This window comes from Cricetulus griseus, chromosome 2, assembly GCF_003668045.3.
Source record: "Cricetulus griseus strain 17A/GY chromosome 2, alternate assembly CriGri-PICRH-1.0, whole genome shotgun sequence".
Taxonomy (NCBI): domain Eukaryota; kingdom Metazoa; phylum Chordata; class Mammalia; order Rodentia; family Cricetidae; genus Cricetulus; species Cricetulus griseus.
This window is the reverse complement of record NC_048595.1, coordinates 292801069-292828244: the sequence shown is the minus strand read 5'-3', so window position 1 is coordinate 292828244 and position 27176 is coordinate 292801069. Positions and strand designations below refer to the sequence as shown.

General features: G+C 48.0%; 1 protein-coding gene and 1 non-coding gene across 2 annotated transcripts; both read left to right on the top strand.

Moving 5' to 3' along the window:
• Positions 1-4710: 4710 nt before the first annotated feature.
• Positions 4711-19341, top strand: Unc93a (unc-93 homolog A). The gene is made up of 8 exons (XM_027400968.2): positions 4711-4797; positions 6960-7141; positions 7460-7689; positions 9047-9175; positions 10969-11186; positions 11925-12060; positions 13608-13739; positions 19073-19341. The coding sequence occupies exons 1-8, from the start codon at positions 4711-4713 to the stop codon at positions 19339-19341; spliced, it is 1383 nt and encodes a 460-aa protein (XP_027256769.1).
• LOC113834101 lies at positions 9261-9420 on the top strand. Its single transcript, XR_003482402.1, has one exon. It is a non-coding gene; the product is annotated as a U1 spliceosomal RNA (small nuclear RNA).
• Positions 19342-27176: the final 7835 nt, after the last annotated feature.

Genomic DNA, 27176 nt, shown 5'->3' with positions numbered 1-27176 from the left:
GCACCCAACAAAATGCCAATGTGCCCTTCAAAAGAACATTTGGGGAAGTAGGTCAAAACAGGGAAACAAGGGTCTCACAGAGAAGCCCATGTGACAGAAAGGAATTATAGCAGCAGCAGCTTGCGCCCAGCATTCCTAGTGGAAGCCCAGCATGGTACAGATTTTGTGTTTTATGGCTTTGGAAGATATTCTGTAACTGTGATGCCACAAATGCAACTGGTTTCAGGTAATGGACAAACAAGCTCGGGCTTCTGACCAAAGCCTGTGTACTGATTATGTCATCTGCGGACATGTTGGAAGGTGTGATGGGAGTACTGAGTGTGAATGGGTACTGAATATGGTAGGGGTACTGAGTATGGCTCCTGGGGAGGGAAGCCTGACCCTCTGGCCCCACCTGGAAGGACCTTGACACATAGATTTTCCCCACACTGCAGCCCCAGTGGCTGGGTACAGGTGCCTTGCTCTCTCAGCCCTCTAGCCTGTCCCATCCATAGGGGTAGGCCTGGGGTCATGTGACTACTCTTTGAACACCCTGCCTGGGGTGACTTTCACCTGTGGCTGGCTAGCTGGCTGCCTCAGGGGAGACCTGACTTCCTCATTCACTCTTTTCCCTAGAACGTTGCATTGGAGTGTGTTTGTTGAAGGGTAATTGGGCACGGTAAATACTTTATCTCTAGGAAGATTCAGTGGTGATGTGGAGGAAAGCTGGTCCTGGTTTACCTGTGACCCAAGTCTGAATTTCCTGTCTCGTTGGCAGAGAGGAGAAACCTCCCTCCTCCATTGCACAGAGCCATCATCAATGACTACATGGGGGGGGGGGGGTGTCAGGAGATTCCTGCAACCACTAAGTCTTCTCCTGGGGAGGTCACTTATCACAAGGAGGTCACACCCAGCCTTCATTCCAGAGCGTGAAGCCCTGAGGCCATCCATGGCCTCTCTAGCCTTAGGTCTTAGGCTCTCACTGACCAGGTCCTCATCAGAGATAAAGTGACCGAACTTGGGCCCCGTGTGCCCCAGTGTGCATGGTGTGCATGGCCCTGAAGAACCTCGCAGGTGGCTCTAGGGTGTGGAAGGAGGTATGGAGAGGGGCAGGTACTCCACAAAACACCACAACCCAGCCCTCTTACGGCTGGGGAGGGGGGACTGCCCAGGGCACTTGGAGACAGATTCCTGATTTCCCTGGGTGAGGGCCCTTTCCCTAAAAGGGCTGGGGCTGACACGGAGATCAGTGGTCTATCTTCTTACTAAGATTTAGAAAGCTCACCGTTGTTTTTCAGAGTGCCTTGTGAATGTGTGCAGGATATCGAATGCAAAACCAACTTGTCAGGTGACTGGTCTATGAGGTCCAAACAGTGGTTCCCAACCTGTGAGTTGTGACCTCCCAGGGGTCTCATATTAGATATTTATATTACGATTCATAACATTAGCAAAATTACAGTTACAAAGTATCAGCGAAATAATTTTATGGTTGAGGGGCACCACAGCGTGAGGAAACTGTATTAAAGGGTTGCAGCATTAGGAAGGTTGAGAACCACCGTGTTGGGGAGATCTTGAATGGGAATAATGGCCTCAGACCTCTGTGGGAAACAAAGGCTGCATAGAGTGGGTGCACTCTGAGGATATCAGCAGCCTGGTTTTAGACCCCTGAAGGTCTGCAGTCTGCAGGAGGATGACAGGGCTGGGCATGGCTCCTGGCCTCTGCAGACCATGATCTGCTCTTCTCTATGTCCTGCTACTGTCTGAGATCAAGTGGTTCTGATCTCAGCCACCAACCCTGCTACAAGGAAAGGACCGGTGTGTAACCCTGTCCCTAGTGAATATAGGGACTACCTGTGAGCCTGAGGTGGCAGGAGAATGTGTGGGCTCCAAGCTTCACCTGAGCAGCAGTGGTGAGGTCGCTCCTACAGCACAAAAGTGGAAGACTGGAGATTTGGGATGACAGCATACCCACCATTGATTTTTGGCATCTGGGTGTAGTGGCTGTCAGTGTGGGCTATGAGGGATAAAAGTGAATGTTCAAGGACAGGGGTCTCCTCTCAGCTACCGGTCTTCTTGCCTCTCAAATATCTGCCCAGGAGTAAATTTGACACTTGAAATGGAGGGTGGGGGAAAGACAGAACAAAGAGGCCAGTTGGAGGGATACCTGAGACCATTGGTGTGCTGATGAAGCAAGCCCTGTGTGCTCAACCTCTCCTCCTCTGCACTGAGAGAGGTACATGCAGGCACATGCAGACAGATGGACACACACACACACACACACACACACACACACACACACACACACACACACACACACACACACACGCACAGTGGGCTTGGGCTTTGTTCTTCACTTACAAGTGTGAAGAAACAGAGGGACTTGGTTACAAATTCCTCCAATCCTTGCTGCCTTGATGGAGTCTTTGTCTTGCTCCTCAGCCCTGGGCCAAATTGCTCCACACAGATCCTGTTGGCTCTCCACACTTCCTAGTCTGGGCTGTCCTGCAGAACAACTTTTCCAGGGCTGTTTGGAAGGAACACTTGCCGTAGAAGGAGATCTCAAGATTAGCACACAGGCGTTTCAATCCACTTGTTCCTTCTGCCAGAACTCAGGGATGGTTGTTTCCTGCCTTTGACATTGGCTCTATTTTGCATCTCCCTGTGAACTGTGAGCATGGGTGACTTCAGCTCCCTAGACACAGTTGGGCACAGTGACTAACACACAATAGGTGCTCAATGAAGAGGGGGAAATGAGTCCAGAAACTCTCACAACCTAAAAGAACTGTAGGTCAGGAAAGTTGGCAACATTTGAAGACAGGCTGAGCACAGGTGAGGACTGCAGAGGGAGAAATGGCTGGTTCCAGGAGCCAGGGGTCCACCCTGCCTTCTGAGCCCTGCACTCACTCTGTTTCCCAAAGCAGACTTGCAAGGTCTACTTGGGAAGTTCAGTGGCTAATTGGGCCACAGAGACATTCTGGTCAATGCCAACTACAAACTAAACTTACCCAGGGTAAGGTACCATCTGACTTACTTGACTGAGCCCATAGTGTTTTTAGGTCAGGACTCCAACCCCCACCTCCACACACAGGTACAGACACAGGCTATCTATCCAGAGTTGGTGTGAGAAACTATCCCCACTTCATAACAGAAGCCCTGACACTCTGAGTAGTAAAAGCCAGGTAGATTTATTTTTTGGTTTTGCAGAATTCAGGACAAGAAGCAAAAATGCCTGGTGTGCCAATTCGATATAAAACCATCTTTTAAAAGCACATTTCCCTGCCCCCTGAATGGCCAAATTCTCCAGGGAGGTACAATCTTTCCTTCTTGTCCAGTGCAGCCCCGACCCCAAATCCACCATCCTCCTGGGACTTGGAATTCCTTTCTCTTTTCTTCTAGGTAGGGTGAGTCACACAGCAGATTCTAACCCTAAGATACACTAAAAAACTGGAACTGGCTCAGGAAGACAGGTCCCTAGTTCTTTAGGCTTATCCACAACTCTTTATTTTAAGCCCTGATAATGGGCCATGAACTTTACAACTGTTTGAGAGCACTTGGGGGTGTGTCTCATCTGGGGGCTCTGACATCACCATGGGGAAGCTGCCCACCCTCAGCGGCTGACACCCTGAGGTGAAGGCCAGCCCCTCCCACAACCCCAGCTGTGAGCCCAGAGCTCTGACCTCCCTTGTGAGTCACAATCCTGCCCTCTCTCACTACTCTACATCAGCCTGCTTTCTTCCTCAGGCTAGTGGGTGCCTGTCTCCCTGCCCTTACCAGGCTATCTTAGCCTCGGAACCCTGCAAGGCAGTACCACCGAAGAGGGACAGATCAAAAGGGATGGGCAGGTATGGTCGGGTGTGCATTCCTTTACCTTGGAGAAGGCTGTTGATGACCCAGTCATGCTGGCCACCCAAAAGCAGCCCCTAAACCACAGGTTCAGACTGGGAGGAGGGGTCTGGCTTGGTTTTGTGGCAGGCCTCTTCCATACCTAAGGTACAGAATTCAGGGAACACATGCTAGGTGAGCAGTCCCGATCTGCACAGCTGTCTATCAGGGTCCATCTGGGCTCTGGGGTGGGCTTGGGGCTTCCTTTTAGAACAAGGTACATAGCCCAACCAAAAGGCATTTCCCATTCATGTGCTCTGAGGGGATGACCCAGGGGACCTACAGGAAGGAGTACAGTTCAGAGCAAGGCCCAGGCAGCACAGACTGACAATGTGTGTTCATGTGTGCATAGGTGCACTGGCATGTGGAAGCCAGGGGACAACTTCAGGTGTCATCCTCAGGCATGCTGTCTACCTCTTGTGAGACAGGCTCTTGTTGTGCCCAGACTCTGAATCCCCAAAACCACCAAGAGACCATATCTGATGCAAAAGCAGAGTCTCTTTAATTTCTGAATTAACTCACTGCACTGTTGGCAATTCTCTGGACACTGGAGTTACTATCAAAGGCACACAAAATGTGGTATTTCTATCTGCAGGTAATGAGGGGAAAATTGCAGAGGAACTGATGGATGAGAGTCATAATCTCTTCCCAGATAAGGCGAACTTGAATTTGCCAAAGCTGGTGCATCAACTATCCACAGTTTTAACAGCCAACCTACTTCTAACTCAGGGATGGTGGGGCCACTTGGCACAGGCTCCATTTCTTGTGCTCCAATTGGTTTCTTTTAGGGAAGTACAAGTTTATGCATCTGCTGGTGTCCACTGGTAGTGACGCTTGTGTATCCACACAATGGAGAAAAACTTGAAGAATGTCCTAGTGGTTTCATGTGGATTCTTCCTCCTCTTCACAGCCTACGGAGGCTTGCAGAATCTGCAGGTGAGACTTACTCATCACATTACCCAGTTCACCCCTACATGCCCCGCCCCCCGTCCCTGGAGCAATTCTTGTTTATCAAATGAAGCCCTACAAGATTTAGTCTTGTTCCCCCAGAGTGACACCAGAGCTCCACAGCCCAGGTGTGTGTGTGTGTGTGTGTGTGTGTGTGTGTGTGGTGTGTGTGTGTGTGTGTGTGTGTGAGAGAGAGAGAGAGAGAGAGAGAGAGAGAGAGAGAGAGAGAGAGAGAGAGAGAGGAGAGAGAGCCTAGAGCAAGAAGGAGGAGGGCTCAGGACACTTTGCTTTTGAGTGGTTAAAAAGAGATGAAGGAACTATTGTGGATTGTATGTGCTCTGGGCTTTGTGGTCGGGCAGAAATGTCCGTTTGTCAATCCTCACTTTGGCAAAATCGCCTGTGTGTTAAACAGTTATGGAATCCCTGTTTCTCCAGTCTGTGAGTCTGCATGGAAACTGAGCAGCTGCCTCGGAAAAGCTGGACTTGGGGGTCATGTGCTTCTAGGTCATGTTGGCCTGGACCCCTCGGGTCTGGGGAGGATTTGACAATTTTTCCTGTGGTAATTACAGTAAAAATAGAACATCTGTCTGTCGATTGGTCCATCTGACTGTCCGTCCATCCATCCAGCTTCCTTTCTCTTCCTTCCTTTCCTTTCTCTTTTCTCTCTTCCTTTCTGCTGTCCTTCCATTCTCTTTTCCCTTTCTTTTCTTTCTTTTAAGACATGATTTCATGTAGTGCTGGCAATGCCAGGCCTATGCTGTTACTGGCTCTGCGGTTTCTGACGGCTCCTGTGTGTTTGGCTGAAGGTGGTGGATGCTTTGACTTTGGCGTCTCCGCGGTCTTGCATGGCCCTCTAGTGGAAAGCACCTCCAAGCCTTCCCTTGGCCTGATTGAATGTCGTTTACGTAATTAGGTCTACTGCATGCAATACACATGTACTTGTCTTTCTATGTCTGTTACATGGATGAGCTCATCTAGCACATGCCAGCCCAGGCACTTGAGTGTGGGCATTCATGTGAAAAAAGCCATTAGCTTCTAAAATTCTGGCTCTGCTTAGATATCGACACCTGTCTGTCTTCCTTTTCAGTGGTTGGCAGTCAAAAGAAACTGTCACTCACAAATGACCCTCCCTAGTTGACTGTGGTAATGTGGGTGATAGAGAAAACCCAACGTTGGCAAGAGCTGTCAGGGTTTCACTAGAATCGGGGAGCAGGCAAGCTCACCGCTGTGAGTGAAGTACATAGTACAAAACTGTTTCTAAAAGGGCCACACTGGATCATGCTTCTAGCTACTCAATAAACACCAAGTACCCAGGCAAGCCCACTTCAGAGGAAGGTGCTTGACCCCATCTTTTAGACAGATTGTAGGGATTTTAGGGACTGGCTAGAGCAAGCCACAGTGTCTGTTGGGTGCAGCTGAGCCATGTGTGGCCACTGGACATGGGGAAGGACAGATAGGATGATGCGGGGAGGGGATCTTTGTCACTCTCTTTCCACTCTTCCCGCTTCTCCTTGTCCCCTTCTGTCCTTGTTAACCATTCTTCCTCCTCCTTCTTCCCCTCCTCCTTTTCCTCCTGTTTCCTCCTCCTCCCTCTTCCTCCCTCCTTCTGCTCCTCCCCCTCTTCCTGGACTTCCTCTTCCCCTTCCTTTTCTTCCTCCATCTCCTCTTCCTCCCCTCCTACCCCATCCTCTCACTCAGTTTCTCTTACAAATGACAGAAAAGAAAGTCAGCTGGTTTCTTTGACCACAAAATCCAGTAGTGGTCCTTCAGCTGGCTGGGTCTGGGTAGGGATTTGACCTTTGGGTCAGTTCACATCAGTGTTCTGCCAGGTACTCCTGTGGGATAACAGCGAATCCTTGTATAGTGTAGGGCTCTGGACAGTGGGCACTGGCTCTACTTTGAGCTGGTCTTCCCTGCTGGTCCTTCTTCACCGTGGACTCCTCCCACTTGAGCCTTGATGCTGGAAGCACAAGTCTTGTTGAAGGCCTTGCAGTGACTATTTCTGAGCCCTGGCTGCATCATCCCTGATAGTCTGAGCCTGAAGCTGTAACAAGGGCTGATATCTGGTGGTTCAGGGTTTGAGGGTGCCCTGAGCCTGGGACAGGTGCTCATACGGTTCTGTCCTCTGATGGCTGGTCTTTCTTCCACAGAGCAGCCTCTACAGTGAGAATGGAATGGGGGTGGTGACACTCAGCACCATCTACTGTACTATGATGGTGTCCTCGTTGCTCCTCCCACCTATCCTCATCAAGAGGTTTGGCTGCAAGTGGACTATGGTGGGCTCCATGTGCTGTTATACGATCTTCTCCCTGGCCAACTTCTATGCCACCTGGTACAGTCTCTATAGTCAGTCCTCCCCAGTGTGTGTGCGTGCCCTGCAGACTCATGCAGGCCACTGTCCTCTGCTACTGAGTTAGAATGCCCCTCCATGAGATGTCTCTCCCACCCATGCACCCACATATCCTCATGGCTCTAATGGTTAGAGAGTCTGATGTAGATGATTCTCAGGGAGACTTAGCCAGCAAGGGACCAATATCCATCCATTCCCTGTACCCTCAGCTTTTGAGAGGGGATCCCTTTCTCCATCCTGCTGGGTGTCTATATGGATACACCCTGATCCTTTCCTCCATTCTTCTGGGTCTTTTTGCAGGTACACCCTGATCCCAACCTCTGTCCTGCTGGGCCTGGGTGCGGGTCCTCTGTGGTCGGCTCAGTGTACCTACATCACCATCATAGGAAATTTGCAAGCACAGAAAAAGGGAAAGCTTCCCAAGGATGTGGTGACCCAGTACTTTGGCATCTTCTTCCTAATATTCCAATCTTCTGGAGTATGGGGCAACCTGATTTCCTCACTGGTATTCAGCCACACAACCACTAAAGGTAAAGGCTGAGGGCTGAGTGGCCTTGGGAAATAGCCAGTTCTCCATGACAGCAAAGTGAGGTCCCAGTTCCACCTATACACTTGTCCTTACTGTGGAGGCAGGTGGTCCTGCCACTCTGAGGACAGTCAGAGGGCTAAGTAGCTGTCTTTTCCACAAGTACCCTGTGGAGGTTGGGGAGCCCCTTGGGAAAGGGTGTCATGAAGAAACAGGGTACTCCCAAACTCCTACTAGCATAATGTGGGTCCCTGGAGTTGCTGAGAATTTATGTGGATTATTTCCCTATAAAACTGACCCACAAGCCAGTGTTAACACCATCTGTTGGACCCCTTATCCTATGACTGGGTCATATGTTCCTACCCAGCAGGGACAGAGCCAGCAATCACTTTATGCCATGCCCAGGCTGGAGGGCTTTAACCTTCCAGCTTTCTGGATGTGACATTTATGGATTTGAATGGCTTCTGTGTCTCCATTTGGCCATGAGTCTGGCTTCTCCCAGGTCACATGCCAACAGGAAGCGCAGAAGTCACCCACCTTCATCCCTTCACAGGGACAGTGTGTCCCGGGCAGGAGAGACCTGCAGTGCAATGCAGGTGGTCTTGCTCACAATCTCTGCCACTCAGCCAAGATGCTGCAGAAACTGGTGTCGAACCCACAGTCTCTGTGTTATAGCAGGTGAAGGGCCATGGACTGCTCCTAGATACAGCCAGGCCACTACACGAATTCCGGAGTAATAAGACAACCCCCCACTGGCATGCCCAGAGACTGACCTATCCTAGATAATAGTCCCTCACACCTCACAGATGTGCCCAGAGGCTGTCTCCTATGTGACTCTAGATCCTAGCAAGCTGACAACACTATCACAATAGTTTCAACTTACGTGTGTGTGTGTGTGTGTGTGTGTGTGTGTGTGTGTGTGTGTGTGTGTGTGACATGTTAGGCAGGTATTCACCATCAAACCAACCACCTCTCTCCATATATATTTATTTTTATTTTATGGGTTCGGGTGTTTTTTCCTGCATGTACGTCTATGTACCACATGCAAGCAGACGCCAGAGAGGGCATTAGATTCTCTGGAACTGGAGTTATATACAGTTGTGTGCCAGTGTTGGGTGCTGGGAACCAAACCTGGGTCCTCTACAAGAGCAGCCAGTGCTAACTGCTGGGCCATCTCTCCAGCCCTGAACTCACTGTTGTTGTTTTTAACAAACCAAAGAACTAGCGTTCATTTCCTGAAACAGAAAAGACAGAAAGTCACCTGCCTCAGTTGACCATGCTTTCACTGCTGTCATTGGCCTCAGGTATTCTACTTAGTCACTAGAATTCTTACCTCATCTTCTTGATTTCAACTTCATTAGCCACCATCCCTGAAGATCAGCTCCTGTTCTGTGGAGCCAAAGACTGTGGCTCTCTTGGTACAGAGGCCAGCAATAGTACCCATCACCCCTCGCAGCAACTGATCTACACACTGCTGGGAATCTTCAATGGTATGTACAAATCCCAACCTCTTATTGTGGCAAAAGGCCTTCTCTTCCAGCCCATAAACAAACTTTGGCCATAGAAACCCCTGCCACACTTGCCGGCAGAAAAGATGCCATGATCATGAAGGCGGTTTTCCCAGCATAGAGCTTGTCCATTGCACCCTTGATATGTCGACCCCTGTGATTTCCCAAATGTAGGGAACACAGTGTATCATTTGTGGTAGTCCCAGAGTGCATTGGGTGATTGGGGTGATTCTCTGGGGTTCTGAGCATTGCATTCATCGTGAAGTTTCTTGGTTTTCAAGTGCAGTGTCTTAGTTGCATGACACCAGTTCATGCCTTGGAAGGTCTGGGGCCACCTGGGCCTTAGATACACACACCTCTGAGCAGAGGATGTGACTTCTGAGACCAAGACCCTCTGCTCACAGGCTCTCACTACTTCTTGTTAGAGATGGTGTTCTTTAGACCATTCCAAACTTGAAGTCTTTTGCTGCAGAGTAGGCCATGGAGAAGGAGCCGCCTCCCATGAGTGAAGAAGAGACATGTGTTTTCTGCTATTTACTCACAGCTAACATGGGGATGGCTTCCCATGCCCAGACACCTTTTCTTTTAAAGGGTGCTTGCAATTTTGTGGCTCATCACTTGAGGCGTTGGGGTTCTTCCACAGTGAGGCACATCCACAAGCCCCTGGTAAGAGCTATCCAGCCTCATCAGCACCTAATAAGTGCCATCAAAATGTTGCACTCAAGTGACACTGGAGGGTGACATATTTAGTCAGGAGGGAAAGTGGTTGAGTTATAGAAAGCTTCCTGGACTTTCCTGAGTGTAAGTGTGTTAAAGAGTCAGGTTTCTACGATGGGTGCTGAGACTGGGTGGACCATTGCTGCAAACATTCTCTAAGAGAGCTGGCTTCATAGAGCCCACAGCTCTGTAAGGCCAGATCACAGTGTCACAGTCAGCATCATATCACCAACAGGACTGAAAGGGAATGGCCACACTCGCTGACTGAATCTCACACCCAGAGTTTGGACAATTCTATCCCTGGGGACACTTCCACCACTTGTCAGAAAGTAGAATACCAGTGTTCAAAAGATGTCACTAAAGGCACCTCACACAACTAGGGGACAGAGGGGCTTCTGTATAAGTCAATGCACATACATAAATATATTTCCTATGCAGGGACATGAAGTGGCTGGAACAGTAATGTAGGCAGATGGCGAAGACAGATTCATTTGCTTGTTGCATTTTGGAATTACAGATTTACAGAATGTTGAGGATGAAATGAATAGTTTTAGGTTCTTTGAAGTTTTTTGTTTTTGTTTTGTTTTTTAATAGATAACCTGTTAACATGGTTCAAAGTACAAATGCAGTAAAAGGTCCCAAGACCCATGGTACCCTCTGTTAACTGTCCCTCAAACATACCCCTCTCCAAGGCCTGTCCCCAGACAGTGTATGTCTGCTGGGACCTTCAGGGTGTTTATTGTACAAACAGATTTCTATATCCCTCTTTGACTGACACATAGTGTTGTGCCTTGCTTTGTTTTCCTCTTGTTATCTGTCTTGGGGGACTTTTGTTTTTATCTTCTTTAAAAACATGCTACTACTCTGTGGGTGATGGCAATGCTGACCTGCTGTGGCCAGCTTTAAATGAAAACTAGTCACAAGCTAATTATAGACCTAACACATACATGGTCAAGTGCAGCTTGCCACTAGTTATATGATGGCTAGCTGTCCGTGAAGATGAAGGTGGAATACATCTGATCCTGGTAGCACTGACACCTGTCTGTGTGTCCTTCTAGGCAGCAGTTTCCTGGCCATCCTACTGTTGTCTGTGTGTCTTGAGTCTGTGGAAAACAGACTGATAAATGAAGGAGAGGCGAGGCCCGTTTCACCATCCATCTGGTCCATTATACTGTCGACCTTCACGCTGTTTAAAGACAAGCGCTTGTGCCTCCTGATACTCCTGCCACTGTACAGTGGGCTCAACCAAGGGTTCCTCTATGGAGAGTACACAAAGGTAAGAGAGAAAGAAGCCCAGGGATCGTGCTGTGTACCTGTGCTCTACTTAAAGGGACCTGAGGGTGAGCTTGAGTGGGATCAGTTTCCTGGTCCTACAGTGGCTGAATCTATGATTTGAGACACCCATCTCTGACTCCCACAGACATTGTCTTCTTATCTTCCTCTTCCCCTCTTCCTCGTCACCATCATACTCCATGGCTGGCATTCAGATTGGCACCAGGTGGCCACCTTGACCTGTGGCGTTTAGGAGCCAGGCCTGACGTCTGCAGTACCACTCAGTTTTAAACAGATTTGAAAAGGAATGTCCAGGATACCTCAGTGATTTGCATGGGTTTTCCTTCCCATCAGACATCGTGTCAATTCCATCCTCAGCCATCTGTGCCAATGTGGCCAGCCTCCTTACCCCCAGCCTTGCATCCAAGTGTCTTTGATTATGTTAGTGCTGAAGGCCAATTGTTAAGCTGTCCAGTGGCCTCCCTAGCCCTCCATGGAGGTTCCGTTTCCCTCACCGGTCCTTAGGCCTAGTGGGAAATGATGAGACAAGTCAATGGCATTGTTAATGCTCTGTAAAACAGTGTATCACACCTATGGCAAAGAATGTATGCAAAGGGGTTTGACCAGATGTCTGTCCATTCTGGCCCAAAGTAGACCCTCTCTCACATACCAGTTTTGCTCTTCTATACACACACCAGTAATGCACACACCAGTAACGCACACACTCTGTGCTTCTTTCTAGTCTTATACTACCTGTGCCCTGGGCATCCACTTTGTGGGGTACGTAATGATCTGCTTCTCGGCCTTCACCTCAATGTGCTCCATGCTGTATGGGAAGATCTCCAAGTATATAGGCAGGGCCGTACTCTATGGCATGGGTAAGTAGACACACGGGTCAGCCCATGCCCAGGGCTCTATGTAAAGGGCACACACAGGGCAGTGAGGGACACGGAAGAGCCCTGTAGGTGACATGCTTTCCTGCCTTCCTGCGGCTCTCCTTGTGCCTGCTGCCGCCTCCTGCCTTCCTCCAATGTGAGGAAGCATAGCTGGCTTTCTTGGACTGCCAGCCCCCAAATTATGACATGGAGACTTAATAGTATTATGTATGTATGCTTGGCCTTACCTTAGGCTTGTTTCTAGATGCCTTTTAAAACTTAATTTAACTTGTTTCTATTCATATGTGTTTTGTCTCCAGCTCCGCCCCTTTTAACCTTTCTTTCATTTTGTATGTCTTACTTTTCAGCTTCCCCTGTGTCTGGCTGGCTGACACCCCCGTGCCCCCCAGCTGGCCAGTTCCCCTTTTCTCTTTGTCCAACAGCCCCACCTATCCCTCTTCCACCTAGTTACTGGCTGTTCAGCTTTTTACTAGACCAATCAAGTGACTTAGGCAGGCAAGGTAAATCAGCAACACATCTCTACATAGTTAAACAAATGCAACATAAACAAAGGCAACACATCTTTACATAGTTAAACAGATATTCTATTCCACAACTAGGAAGTACATTCCCTCCCCTTGCTCCACAGAGATCTGCCACAGAAGTCATACCTCAAGGAACAACTCCAGATATCACTGTTCAGGGTTCTCCTGGTCTTCTCTCTTCACCCTCGCCCCCTCCCCCCCCCCTGGGACTGTTTAGAAGCCTAGCTCACACTGTAGGGAGACAACCTCCTGGTCCTCCAGCCACACAACAGGGGCTGGAGTTCCGCATCCCAGAGCCCTGGTAAGACTGTGGGTCCAAATGGTCTACTCTTGTAGTGATATATTATTTATGATTTATTAAAGCTTGCCTGAGGGTTCAGAAAGCAAAGCTAGCCATAAATCATAGACGTCAGGCAGTGGTGATACACACTTTTAATCCCTGCAGCCATACTAACAAGCCACAGAAGCAAGCAGTGGTGATACACACCTTTAATTCCAGGACTCAGGAGACAGGCAGATGGATCTCTCTGAGTTCAAGGCCACTCTGGCCAACATAAGAGTGAAGAGTCACAGAGCGCATGCCTTTGATCCCAGCACTAGGGAGGGGGAGACAGGAGTGATATGACTGGGCAGAGAAAGGAATGTAAGGCAGGAGGGGACAGGAACTCAGAGCTTTTGCCTCTGAGGATTTGTGGAGACAGTATTGCCCTTTCAGCTGGGTAGAGATAAGATCTACTGGCTTGGCTGCTTTGCTTTTCTAATCATCAGCTTGAAGCTTGGACCCCAATATCTGTCTCTGGGTTTTTATTATTTGTGTTATACCCACTCTTAGATCATATACTCACACACTTGTGTTTTCTCTGCACCATCCTGTTTCTATGCCCCGCATGAAAACATCAGGAAATCTGGAGGCCCATGGGCCCCGACACAGGCTACCTGAGGCACTTAGCCACCTCAGGCAGAAGGAATAGCCACCCACTGTCCTGTCTTGTTTCCTCTAACCAGGTGCTACCATTCACCTATCTTGCTTTACTACCCTCCTTCTGTGGCGACCGGCCCCAGCCCAGCTGCCTATCTTCTTTATCATCCCTGCCCTGTGGGGAATGTCAGATGCTGTCTGGCAGACACAGAACAACGGTGAGTGGCCAGCCAGGGTATTTGCACTGGATGTGTTGGGAGCTCTTGCTTATACCCTAAGAGTAGCTCAGAGTGCTTCTGGGTGAGAAGGACACAGGATGCTGTGTGGATGACATGGGTGCAGTATAGGTGATGGGATTTACATTGGGTGATGGTTATAGATGACATAATGAGGCCAAGGTCAGAGCCCTCAGCCCCAAGTCTTCCACAAATGCCTAATGGCTGGTTTGTGCCTTATGGACCAGGGAGGGAAAGGCTCTCTATGTCTGGAATCTGGAAGGTCTTGGTGAGCCCAGCCTGAGGGAACCCTGAGATGGATATGATTCATAAGTTACCCCTTTCCCACCACACTCAGGACGCAGTCAGGCTTAGACACTGGCTGAAGAAAATCACAGCAGCTGGAGGCCTGGATTGCCAGGGGTGGGAGACCCAGTCACTCCTTCTGTGTCTGCATGTGACCACAGCATTTTGCTGTAGACGGTAGACCATACCCTCCAGAGCTCTCCTTGCTGTAATCCCAAGGTGCTATGTGTTTACAAGAGCTGGGAAAAAATTCCCCAGAGAAACCCAAGCTAGCTGGATACAGAGGGTCTAGTTGCCTTTGTGCCTTCATCTAGTTTTCTGTTTTTGACTAAAGTCAGTAACTAGGAACAAACAGCTAGACTTTTCATGGGTTGGGATGTGCTCCTGTTCTTAGGAATATATTGGTTTAGTGTGTGTGTGTGTGTGTGTGTGTGTGTGTGTGTGTGTGTGTGTGTGTACACGCACGCGAGTGCATGCGTGGTGAGGCTGGGTAATCAGAAATTCACTTTAACTCTTCTTGGAAGTCCAGGATTATAATTATAAGCCAGTGACATGGCATATCAACTAGGGATTTTAGCTTATACAGCCAGCACCAGAGAGGAATTGCATCAAACCCCACACAGGCCTAAGAGTTCCTGAAACATACACAGAGTCCCGTCCCCTGCATGCTGACAAACTTCTGATCTCACTGAATTTTTCCAAAGCAAAGAAGGCAGCTGGATAGGCAGACTGCTTTATCCCACCCTCCAGACAGCATACAGAGGTTCAAAATGATCACAGTAAAAACAATTTGCTTTCCTTCTCTATGAAATATATGGATAATTACTTTAACTCTCCCTTTCTTTAAATGGACATAAAATTCTCACAAAAGCACCTCTGTTAAGCTGTGCAAATTTCCTAAGACCTGATATACATATTATGAGCACTTAAGTCCAGTAGGTGACTTGAACGATGATTCCTTTGAATAAGGGACACTAATTTAAAGTGAAATAATTTCATTCTTTTTGTACAGGTAAGAGTGTGATTTTTGTTGTTTATTAAAAAAACAAACCAGTTTCTTCAAACGTGTGCTTGCAGCCACCTCAGTGAGGAGTGTTGTTTTAATGCTGAGTCTTGCTTCTGGCTCCACCCAGCTTCCCACAGCCCAACATACCCACAAGGCAGCATCCACAGGATTGTCTGTACCTTTCCAACATGGCAAATTGCGTGTAGCTTTGGCCACTTCTCAAGAGCAGTGCTGTGTGGATCTGGGGAGGCGGCATGGTGGGTGAGAACACTTGCTGCATGAATAACCTGATGACCAGAGCTTAGATCCCTAAGGATGGAACCTGTAACCCAAGCACTGTGGGAGGGGAACCGAAGCAGGAGAATTGCTGAGACTTGCTTGGCCCAGTAGTCTAGCAGAGAAACAGGAAGTTCAAGTTCTAGTGAAGACAGGGTCTTTGGGGGGTGAGGGGAATAAGGTGAGGGTAGTAGAGCAGGATGCTCTGTGTCCTCCTCTGGCCTCCGATAGTACACATATGCACACAAAGGACAGACATGGCCGTGTGTTCTCTTCTAGTTCATAGACATGAGTAAGCTCAGCTCCCCGCCACACACACACACACAGTTTGAGTCGCCATTTTCAAACCCTTCAGTTTAGTTGTGCATCACAGGACTCAGTCACTTGCTCCTCTTGCTGGGGCCTGGTACCCTGAGGGCTTCGGGAGCTTCTTCAGTCTCCCAGCAGCGAATCTGTGCCTATCTGCTCATCAGGTCTCACAGTTTCGGGGAGGACGGGTGCAGTTGCTATAGCAACCCTCACATGCCACTGCACTGTGTGGAAAACATGGAATGCTCATCTGAAGATACAGGCTGCCCTGTCAGCTGCAGAAGGGACTATTTTCAAGTTCGCAAGTGCACCGAGTCTGACTTCAGAGTGCCCCGTTTGTTTAACCTGTCTTCCCAACGGATGAAATGCCTGTTTGTTGGTTCTCATCACCTTATCTAAGGACTAGAATCAGTGTCTCAGTCGCCTTAGCCTCAAGTGCCCTGAGTAGATGAGGCAGCTAGGTCAGGCTGATGCTGAGAGCAAAACGAATTTTTTGTAAGTGAGCACATTATTTCATAAGCTGCAGAGATAGTACTAAATCTGCTCAGAGCCAAGGTACAATCCCCCAATTCTATTCATCTTTCATAATCAGGGAAAGTTGGCTGCTATCAGGACATGGGTTTACTGTACCTAACAAAGGGTAGAGGCCCTGGGATTCTACCAGTTTACCATAAGCCTCATTTCCTGCCCTGAGATCCTGTGTTGGGTGCCAGTCAGCACTTGGCATCCATGTCTGTGTAGTTAATGCAGGGATGGTCGCCTGCTTACCATGCCCCCTCACCCATCTATATAGATACTGCTGGTATGGACACCTATTTTCTCATGGGCATTCCCTTCATTTGTCTGTCTAGTTGTTACCAGTGTGGACAAATGGACATCATGTCCCCTCCCTTCTCTTTTGGTCTAGTTATAGCTGATGTGGACACCTCTCCCCCAGGGCTGGTTTGATTAGCAGGCATTCATGAAGGGAAGGGACATTGCTCTGCCCATGTCCCCAAGCCTTCTGAAAAGGCTGTTCGAGCTATGAACCCCAATCCTTAGCTTCTCAGCTATCTGGGACATAGTTTCTGATGGAACTGTGTTGGCAGAGAGGGACAGGGCCACTTCTGATGGTCCAGTTTCCAGATGAATCAGCCTCAGTCTCCACAGTTATCAGGTCTAGAGTTCTGAAACTCCCACCCTGGGGCCTTCCATCAAGAGGGTCTCTATCCTGGGTCCTCCACTCTAGGATCCTCCATGTCGGGGCTTTCTACACAAGGTTGTTCATTCTGAAGACCCCATCCTGTGTTATCCATATCAGGGTCCTCCATCCTGGCCCATAATGCCAAGTCAAGCAGGATTTCTAGGGACAGTGCAGGGGGCTGAGGGTGGTCTTGGTGAAGAGAGAGGTTGTTTAGGTAGGAGTTGGCACAGCAGTCCAGGGTGTAGACAGACCAGGGAGAGTCACTAGGGTCTGTCATCTTTTCATGGATCCCCTCTCAGAGGCACATGCCACTCAGCCATGTCAAGCAATGGGATTCTTGCAGCTCTCACCCAGATCAACCAAATTGCCCCGCCCAGCACGGGAAGCAACAGCTACTCACTTGGTTCAGAAGCAGAGAGAAGCATCCGGCTGTGAAAGTTTTGAGTTTGCTGTAACCAACAAAAATTACCACAGGCTGGGGACTACAACAAACATGGATTCTCTGGCCATTCCCTCTGCCACATTTTTTCCCACTCAGGTCTCAGGAATGCACACATGCAACTTGTACATAGGTGCTATATGTCAATTTAAAACGACAAAAATAACTGAGACTGCTGAAGACATTAAAAAGAAGTCATGCTGGGCACAGTGGCACATGCCTTTAATCCCAGTACTCAGGAGGCAGATGCAGGCAGATCTCTGTGATTCGAGGTCAGCCTGGTCTACAAAGCAAGTTCCAGGACAGCCAGGGCTACACAGAGAAATCCCGTCTTGAAAAACAAAAACAATATAAAAACAGAAGTCACAGAACTAGTAATAAAAGTTTGGGAACCATCAAGTGGCATTGGCTCCACTTCTAAACACTGGGCAGTGGGCGTCACCTGCTAGGCTAGTACTATCCAACTGTTGGTGACATACCCTTGAAAGGACAGATATGAGTCCCACGAATGTAACTCATTACCCTTTGATCCCAGGGATGAGTGAGGAGCTCGACCTCATCTTACACTGTGAGAGCTAACAAAGCCCCATTTATGCCAGGCATGCATCTTGGTACCCACCAGCCATTTGTCTCTGACTCCAGTCCCTGGAAGATAAGTTGCCAGTAATCCTGATTCAGGGACCTCCCCATCCAGAGATGTGCAGCCATGACTATCTACTTGTTATAAGACTAATTGCTTTTTTGCTTCTGTAACATGCTTATGCAGGCACCTGAAGATTGTTTTGAGTTGCCTTAGCGCCTTCACTTGGCAGAACAGATCAGTGCTTGAGAGCTTGGGTAGATAATTTTGTTGTGCTTTCCCACTTTAAAAATTCTCTCAACTCTCCTCACTGCAGTCTCAACTTTGGTTCGGAGATCGTTTATCCTGCTAGAAGCTAACCAATAAATCTTTCAGTTATGATTGGGTTGCATCTATGGTCTTTTCCCAGGGGTCACAAACTCCATGACAACACACACTGAACTCTTTGCTTTCCTTCATTCATCCTTAGAGGACTGGCCAGCTCCCTCTAGAAGCTACTACTCTGTGACTCCCATGTTCCCTATCCTGTCCTGTGCTGCCCACTGCCAGAGGACATCACCTGACTTGTCAGCATAATTCTGTGTTTTTTTTTTTGGGGGGGGGGTTCTTAGAAGAAAAATATCCAGGTTTTCTTTTCAAGAAAACTGGCAGTGGCAAAGCCTCTCTATGTTTAGGATTAATTTAATGGACCATGTTTGAGGTCTTTGTGTACATCTGTGTGTGTCTATGGGTAGTATATGTGTATGCATGTGTTTTTGTATATGCATGTGGTATCTGTGTTTGCATGTTCATGTATGCATGTGGAGGCCAGAGGTCAACCTTGTCTTAGTCACTCTCCATCTTTTTATTATTTTATTTTTGGTTTTTCGAGACAGGGTTTATCTGTATAGTTTGGGACTCTACCCTGGAGCTTGCCTCTGTAGACCAGGCTGGTCTTGAACTCACAGAGAACTGCCTGCCTCTGCCTCCTGAGTGCTGGGATTAAAGGCATGTGTCACCACCGCCCAGCTCCATCTTATATTTTGAGACAGAGTCTCTTCTTGATTTAGCTGCGTGAACTGGATAGTAAGCCCCAGAAATCCACCCTCTCCTCACTAGGATCATAGGCCAGTGCCTGGCATTTTCTGTAGGTGTTGGGGAGTCTGAGCTCATGCTCTCATGCTCACACATGCACTTAACCCACCAAGTCCTATTTGATGTCTTACACAGTGTTTTCACTCTAGTCTCTCTTCCACAGCTCTTTACGGTCTCCTGTTTGAGTGGAAAAAAGAAGCTGCTTTTGCAAACTACCGTCTTGGGGAAGCCATGGGGTTCCTCGTCGCCTTTGGGTACAGCTCATTTTTGTGTGTACGCACCAAGCTCTACATTCTCTTCGGCATGTTGAGCTTGACTGTAACAGCTTATGGTACTGTTGAGTACATGGAATTCAGGGCCGCCAGAAAGGTCCCTGCTGTGAAAGAAGAGAAAAGCCAGCCAGAGAAAGAAGAAGTGAAAGCAGAAATGTGAGTCAGGCAAGCAATGGCCCCAGACTCAGCCTGGGTCAGCAGAGGTGTTGTGCGTAGCAATGCCCAGTAGGTAGATGAGATTATTTACAGCCTGTTTCAGCAATATGTGAGCATTCTGAAGGACATCTATTTTTCTATGTATTTTTCTCAATTTAACAAATCTCCAGTCCGTTTTTCTACTCATAGAAACCAAGAGTCTATGCAAAGGGCTGGGAATACAGCCTAGTGCTAGTGTGCTTGCTTCTCATGCACAAGGCTGCATCGTCAGTTCCCAGTACTACAAAAAGGAAGCAATGACTATTGTACAGGGGCAGAGGAGATGGCTCAGTCAGTACAGAACTTTCTGGGCTGAACATGAGGACACCAGTTTGAACCCTTGACACACATGTTAAAAAAAGAAAGGAAGAAAGAAAGAAACAAAGAAAGAAAGAAAGAAAGAAAGAAAGAAAGAAAGAAAGAAAGAAAGAGCAAAAAAAAAATAAAAAGAAAAAGAGAGGGAGAGAAGGGTAATGGCAATGTGCACTTGTAACTCTAGCACTGGAACTCATTGTCTATCCTGGCTTAGCCAGACCCATGAACTCCAGTGAAAATCTTGTCTTAGAAACTAAGGTTAACAGCAGCTGGAGTCACCTAATATCAACCTCTTGCCTACACAGACACACACACACACACACACACACACACCACACACTCACATACACCAAATATACACACACCACATATACACACACAGGCACCAAACACACACACCACAAAGACAGATACACACCAGACAGATACAGACACCACAGACACAGACACACCACACACACACACACACACACACACACACACACACACACACACACACACACACTCACATACACCAAATATACACACACCACATATACACACACAGGCACCAAACACACACACCACAAAGACAGATACACACCAGACAGATACAGACACCACAGACACACAGACACCACACACACACACACACACACACACACACACACACACACCATACAGACACAGGCACCACACCACACCACACAGATCGTTATACCACACACACACACACACACACACACACACACACACACACACACATCCCATACACAGTCATACCACACACATATACACACACACATACATGAAAATATCTGCAAATTTAATTATAGATATTAAAAGAAACACATCAAAAATTTCCAGAATAGGTTTACCTCAGTTTTTGTTTTTGTTTTTGTTGTTGTGTTTAATAATTGGAAGAACCATAATTTTACAAGCCCTATAATTTTATAAACAGGTGAACATCTAATACCACAGATTTTACAAATGGATACAAAAAGTCAACTGACTAAAGCTCATAGGGTGGTCAGCCACTCCACAGTTTGTGCCTCTTGAAATTTCCTGGGGGGTTTCTAAATAAAAAGTACAATTGTTTTATGGGCCTACTTCCTGCCTAAATATGTTTTCTAAACACTCACATGTATCATAAACACACACATCACACACACACACACACACACACACACACACACACACTCATGCACAATGCACATACACACAACACACAAGCAACAACACACACAAACACACACAAAGCACACATAACACAAATACAATACACATTCAAACACACACATGCACACAATACTCATGCACACATACATGTACACTCACACAATACACACAAGCATTCATGGGTTTTGCCACGTCAGGAATTGTGGATATTAGAGGCCATAGGAAGGATTTCAAATGGGATGCTTGATGCTCAACTATCATTCTGGTGAAGTCAAATGTAATTCATGCATGGTACCTGCCAGATGCTTATGCTATGGTCATGGTGGAGTCAGACATGGCATGTGTGTTATGTACCACATGTGACCATATATAGTCCTACAGTCACCATCTGCATTCATCATCCCAGTGGCCTCTTTTCATTCTCTTCATCTTGAACAGCTCTATCAGTCTTGAACAGACTGCCATTTTTCCACCCACACTCTTTTCTCTGAGTGCTTTATCATAGAACTCTGAGTCTCTGGCTCCCTTGGCCAGACTCCTTTGTGGTTTTGACATGTCTTCCTTCTTTTCTCTTTACCACCATGTGGAATTTGGCCATTTCTGAAGAAGTCAAATTTATGTGGAAGGCATTCAACAGGGATAAAGGACACTTGAATTCCCTCCAGCTTGGAGGTTAGGGTTTTATAGACAAGTCTTGGTGAGCTTGATTTAGATCTACCTCTGAGAACCCTAGTACCAAGAGGAGAGTAGGAAATGCATGTCTGCAAACTTGCTTCTCTTAAGGGTCCCATACAATGACCACAGAGCAGCAGGTTTGAATCAGAGAGTCCTCTGGTATGGGTCTGAGACAGAGCCACAAGCAGTGCTAAGTTTATTTTTTCTTTAGGGGTGGCTGGGAGGAGCTAACACAGACAATACCTTGTGTGTTGGGTAGTTGCTATCAGATATCTCAGTTGTGTGGCTGAAAATGGTGGATTGTCTGTATGTCTTCCAGTGAGTACCCCTCATCTTCAGCAAGTGCCCTGAGAGGTCATTGGTGACAGGTAGGGAAATTTAAAATATGATGCAGGAGCTGTAAAGATTTGCCTGTACAATTTGGAAGGGTACCTGTAGCCTAAGGTGTTTCATTGTGTGTACAAGCCCAGCCAGCATGAGTCACTGTGTGGCATTCTGAGAATGGTATGGGACCCTTAAGAGAAGCAAGTTTGGAGGCATTGACAGCACACACGGAGGAGACTCAGACCTCATAACTCTGGGGATGAGAGCCCATTGTTCTTGCTTTGTGAGGCCTTCCTGTGTGGGGCCTCTCATCTCTCTGTCTGGTCTTCTTCCCTCTCCTCACCATCGCCCACTCTGCCTCTGCCGCACTCTGGGCTCTACTACACAGCCCAGTTTCATAGACAGTGACCCCTCTGTTTGCTCACATGTCACACAGGACTGTACCACATGAACAAGTTGTGTGTGTGTGTGGGAGGCTTCATTCCTTCACTTGCTGAGTGTTTTAATTAGTCAGCAAAGCAGGGACAAAACAATAAAATTCCACTCCAGAGAAACCTCTCTTTTACATAAACAGTGTGAAATGACTCGGTGGGCAACTGATTTCACTAAGCAATAAGACAGGAAGGACAGCAAGGAGGGTCAGCACCAAAGAGGGAAGGTCAGGGAGATCCCAAGTCACAGCACTTGTGAGTGCAGCGCCAACTCTACAGGATCAAGGTAAGAGGAGGTCCGATTTTGGGTGCACTCTCTAGATAAGAGTCTGCAGGAGATGACATGAAAGAGGCAAGAAAATCCCAAAGGACAGATCCTTACCTGGAGGGTGTCTGACTCATGGGTAAAACACCAGCATCCCAGCACAGGGCGTGTTAACTCTGATTTGTTGCTGACACCCCATCTTTTATTTGCATGGACGTTACCAATAGAGAGTGAGGCTGGTATTCACAGGAGAGGTGACTGTGTTGGATGTTCCTCATCACAGAGGTGACAGATCACACACAGACAGAGCTCAACTCTGCATGGTGGAGTGGAGGATGCAGAGCTCTGGGGTCTGCAGCCTTGGACCTTTCCAGGTAACAAGGGTCAGGAGGAAGGGGGAGAATCAGGGAAACAGATGAGGGAAAGAAAGAAAACCAGGTCCTGGTGACTGACCAAGCTCTGACCAGGACTGCTCAGGGCAGTTCTTGTGTTCCTGCCTGTGTTTGGAGGAGGAATGAAGCCTAGCCGATGGCCTGTATGAGTGAGTGCAAGACTGCTCCATGTGGATGATGGACAGACGGGAAACATTTACTGTCTGTTGTGCTAGAGTGAGATATGAGAGCGACGAGATTTTCTGGAACTTCAAATTAATCTCTGTCCCCAATAATCTAACCAACCAGGTAACAAGGACCACATGCACAGCACAATGCACATTGGGGGAGATGGTGATGGTAGAGAATGGACTATTGTCTTTGGGACTGTAGGGCTGTTGAGGACTTAAAACAAACGTCACCATCTCCCCCAATGTAATTGACACATGTAATTGACAAAGAACAGGCTTAAGGGGCCAAGGAGTTCTTATCTTTGGGGAGATGGTGAGGAGGAGTCCATGGGGCTCTGGTGGGGCTGGACATTCTGTCTCTTGCATAGAGCACTTAGTAATATTAGTTCAGAAGGGATGGATTTGGGCCACCACGATTGTACTGCCTCCTTCTCTTGCAGCCTAGGCAGAGGTGACCATAGACCTGTCTTGGGACAAGACAGGGTTTCTCTGGGGCTGCTCAGTAGCCACAAGCCCAGATTGGCTGACTTGGGGTACCATATTCTCTCAAGCCTTCCTGTGAGATCACATGGGTACTCGCTCAGTCTAGGAGAGGACTGAGCCAGAACTAAACCTAGCAGGGAAAAAGACCCAGCTCCCAGACAGGCAGTCCAGGACATGTGAAAATGTGGTGCTCAAATGTGTCTGTGTTCAAGTGCTCCTGGCAATGGCTGCTAGCCTGGGTCACCCCTCTCCTTCAGCTGAGATATTCAAGCACAAAGTGAACACAGGTCCTAGGAGCTTATCCTCTCAAGTGGAGGGGAAAATTAAAAACTGTTGAATAAATTTAGGATTTCCAAGTCACTAAAATAGAAACTGCCTTCCTCTGTTATCTCCTGGACTGGATATGCTATTCAAATAGGATACATGTCAAACCCAACTAAGAGCACAAACTTAATTACGCATCATTTTTTACAGAGTTTACCAGCATCTAGAGGGGGAAAATAGTGAATAATTCATAACAATCAAGAAAGAACAATGCCTTGCGGTTTGCATACCACCAACCCTGGATTGATGTTTTGCCTGGTAGATAGTTCAGCCAGCATCTGGGTGTGACTCATTGTACCTGAAATACATTAACAGTTAATCAATAGTCAGTGATGCTAGCAACTTGGTGGGCTGATCAGAAGGTTCACTGGCTTCCACTGAGATTTAGCACATAGGCAGTGCTTAGACCCCTGTCATGGACACTGGAAGTGGAAACAACAGATTTAGCTAAGGGAGGAGTGTACTGGTATCGTTGGAGCCAGAAGGATATTAAAGATTTATTCTAGAAACCCATCTGCTTCTGTGAATAAATACTTTCATGGTTTCCCAGCCCACAATGCAAGGAGAGCCCAGGAAGAGAAGTCCCACTTCCAGAGGAGGCTGTAGCCTTCCTCATGACAGGTAGGTCTCCGAGTCCCTGGGCAGTGACACTGAAGTTACCAGAGCACAAACAAGGCAGCCCCTCTGGCACTCACCTGCTCGGGTCCTGGCTGCCAGTCTTCTCTGAGGTAGGGAAGGCCCTCCCTTTGTGAGGACAGCAGGGCTGTGCATTGCTAAGCAACAAGCACTTCTGTCATCCTGCCCATATCCACCTATGACAACACCCACTCTTGACAGCTATACCCAACGAGAGGCCATTCATGTACATTAGGCTGGGTGTGGGGACAGATCAGCAGAAGTGACACCTAGAGTCCAAAACCTTCTGGAGAGGGCAGAGGCTAGTCAGTGAGTATGCATGGCCTGCACAACACCTTGGGACCCAAGTAAGGGGGCTTAGCAGAAATAGACTGAGTCACCCAGTCTATGTACCTACAGACATGTCTCAACCCCAAAGACACATTTATAGCATTGCCCTTCGTGCTGGCTGCTGTTCATACAGAGCAAATGGTATTTAGGTTCATGTCTGTGATAAAGGAAGCTATGGGGAGCACCCTTCTATGTGGTATCTCATGGGTAGAGGAGAGTCAACTGAATTCAGCTCAAACCCTTGGAACAGCCAGTGTTTTCAGGAAGAGTCTTGATGCTGAGTGTGTGATTGAGCAAGGTGGCCTACTGGGGCATCTGGCCATCCCCATTGGGTACATAGGAAGTGCCATGGGTCCTAACGGGAAAGGAGGTATGCCTGAGTGGAAGGGGGAGGAGCAGGAATGACCTCCTCAATGCCCTCATCCATCCCCTGATGGATTCAAAGTTTGGACGGAATATTGAGAAACTGAGATGGGCAGAGCCTGGTTGGAAGAAGCAGGTCAATGGGGACATGTCTTTGAAAGACACAGCTTGCCCTGTCCTCCTCCTGTCTGCTTCTTTATGCTTCCTGGCCACCATGGGGGTGAGCAGTTTTGCCACATGCTCCCCCTGCTGTGACATTCTACCTCACCTTTAAGTGTCAGAAACAGGCAGCTAATACAAACCTTCCCTCCTGTCAACAGTGCCTTCCAAGTGTTTGTCACAGGACTGAAAGGGATGCTGGAGGCCTGTAGCTATCCCTGCTTGATAAAGGTGAACATTTCAGATGTTTTAAGTGGCTAAAGCTCACTGAGCTAAGCTTTGTGACGTACGTAGACCAGCAGTCCCCACAACCGACGCAGGTGGAGGCTCTTACCAGAAGATGAGGACCGTGCACCACGTGTAGACCATTCGAGAGTAAATCCCAAGAATCCAGAAACAGCTGATAATTCAATTTAAAAAATTATCCAAAGTACAAATCAAGGTAGGAAGAAGGTACATGCCTTTCATTCCAATACTTGGGAGTCTGAGGCAGGCAGGTCTCTCTTTGAGGCCAGCCTGGTTTGTATGGTGAGTTCCAGGACGGACAGCCAGGGCTACACAGGGAAACCTTGTCCCTAAAAACAAGAACCACAAACAACAAAACTCCCAAAGGTAGAGTTTTTCTGTCTCATATTTTGCACATGTTGGATGCCAGCATTGACACCGTTCAGTCTCTGATGCCCCCGCCAGGGAAATAGATTCTCTGCAGCAGTGGAAACTGCTTTTTTGGATCTAGTAACAGGGTCCCCTAGAAGGGCACCTCTGCTTAACTACCAAGCATTTCCCTTCTCAGTTCCCACGTGACAGAAGTTCACAGTGTTGAGTCACATGGCCTTGTACTTGGGCTTGGTTCAGGGTGAGTGGAAAGCCACATGGCACCGCTTGTCTTTTCAGCAGAGACTGTGCTAAGGAGATAAACATAAACACAGAGGACTCCTAGTTCTGATTTGATAGACTGTTTTGCGAGGAAGAAAGACTGAGAACATGTTCTGTTATAGATGTCTCTGGCCTCTAGGTGTTGCCCCCCAACACACACACATCCTGCAGACCTCCCCAGAGACAGGAAGCCTTCTTTTTCACTTGATTTTTTTCCCTTGGGACTCTGCCCTGGACTACATCACAGTATGGGAAAGAGGGACCTTTCCCCTCCCTAAGCCTGGAATGCTTGTAGTCAGGGCTGAACCAGATGCAAAAAGCTCATTAAACCTGTAATTTTAACAATGATCTAGTCATGAGCCTGACTACGGTTTCTACAGAAGCGGGAGGTTGATGCTTATTAGGCAAGCGAGGTCTGTGCTCTGGTGACATCAGTGTGGTTGAAGGCTAGGAATGAGCAAGCTTTGTGTGTTTTAAAGCGTGTGTCTGTTGGCAACATGCTTGAGGGTTCTGGTGCCTTTACTTTCTCTTGTTGCCATGCAGTTAAGTGGTGGTTGGTGTGATCCTTAACATGAGAACTCGACCTTACTCATTTCCCATGGCTGGTGTTCCACGGTACCTGAACCCTGGGCACACAATGGGGTACGCCTGCATTACTGCTCCTCCAGGCATAACGGGTTACTATCCTGGTTAGACCCCAAGATCTAAGATGGCATCACCCCACTCTGAGGTGGGCCTTCAAGGTTTAGTGAGGATTTCTGGTGGGGCATTCCCCAGCGAAACACCTTAGTGGTTATGGGTTCCCTCTCTTCCCGGGTCCTGTCTTTATTGGATAGCTGAAGTCCCTTAAGCAGTTTTGTGGTGGTATAGCCTTGGCCTCTGGGGATGATCACACAGGG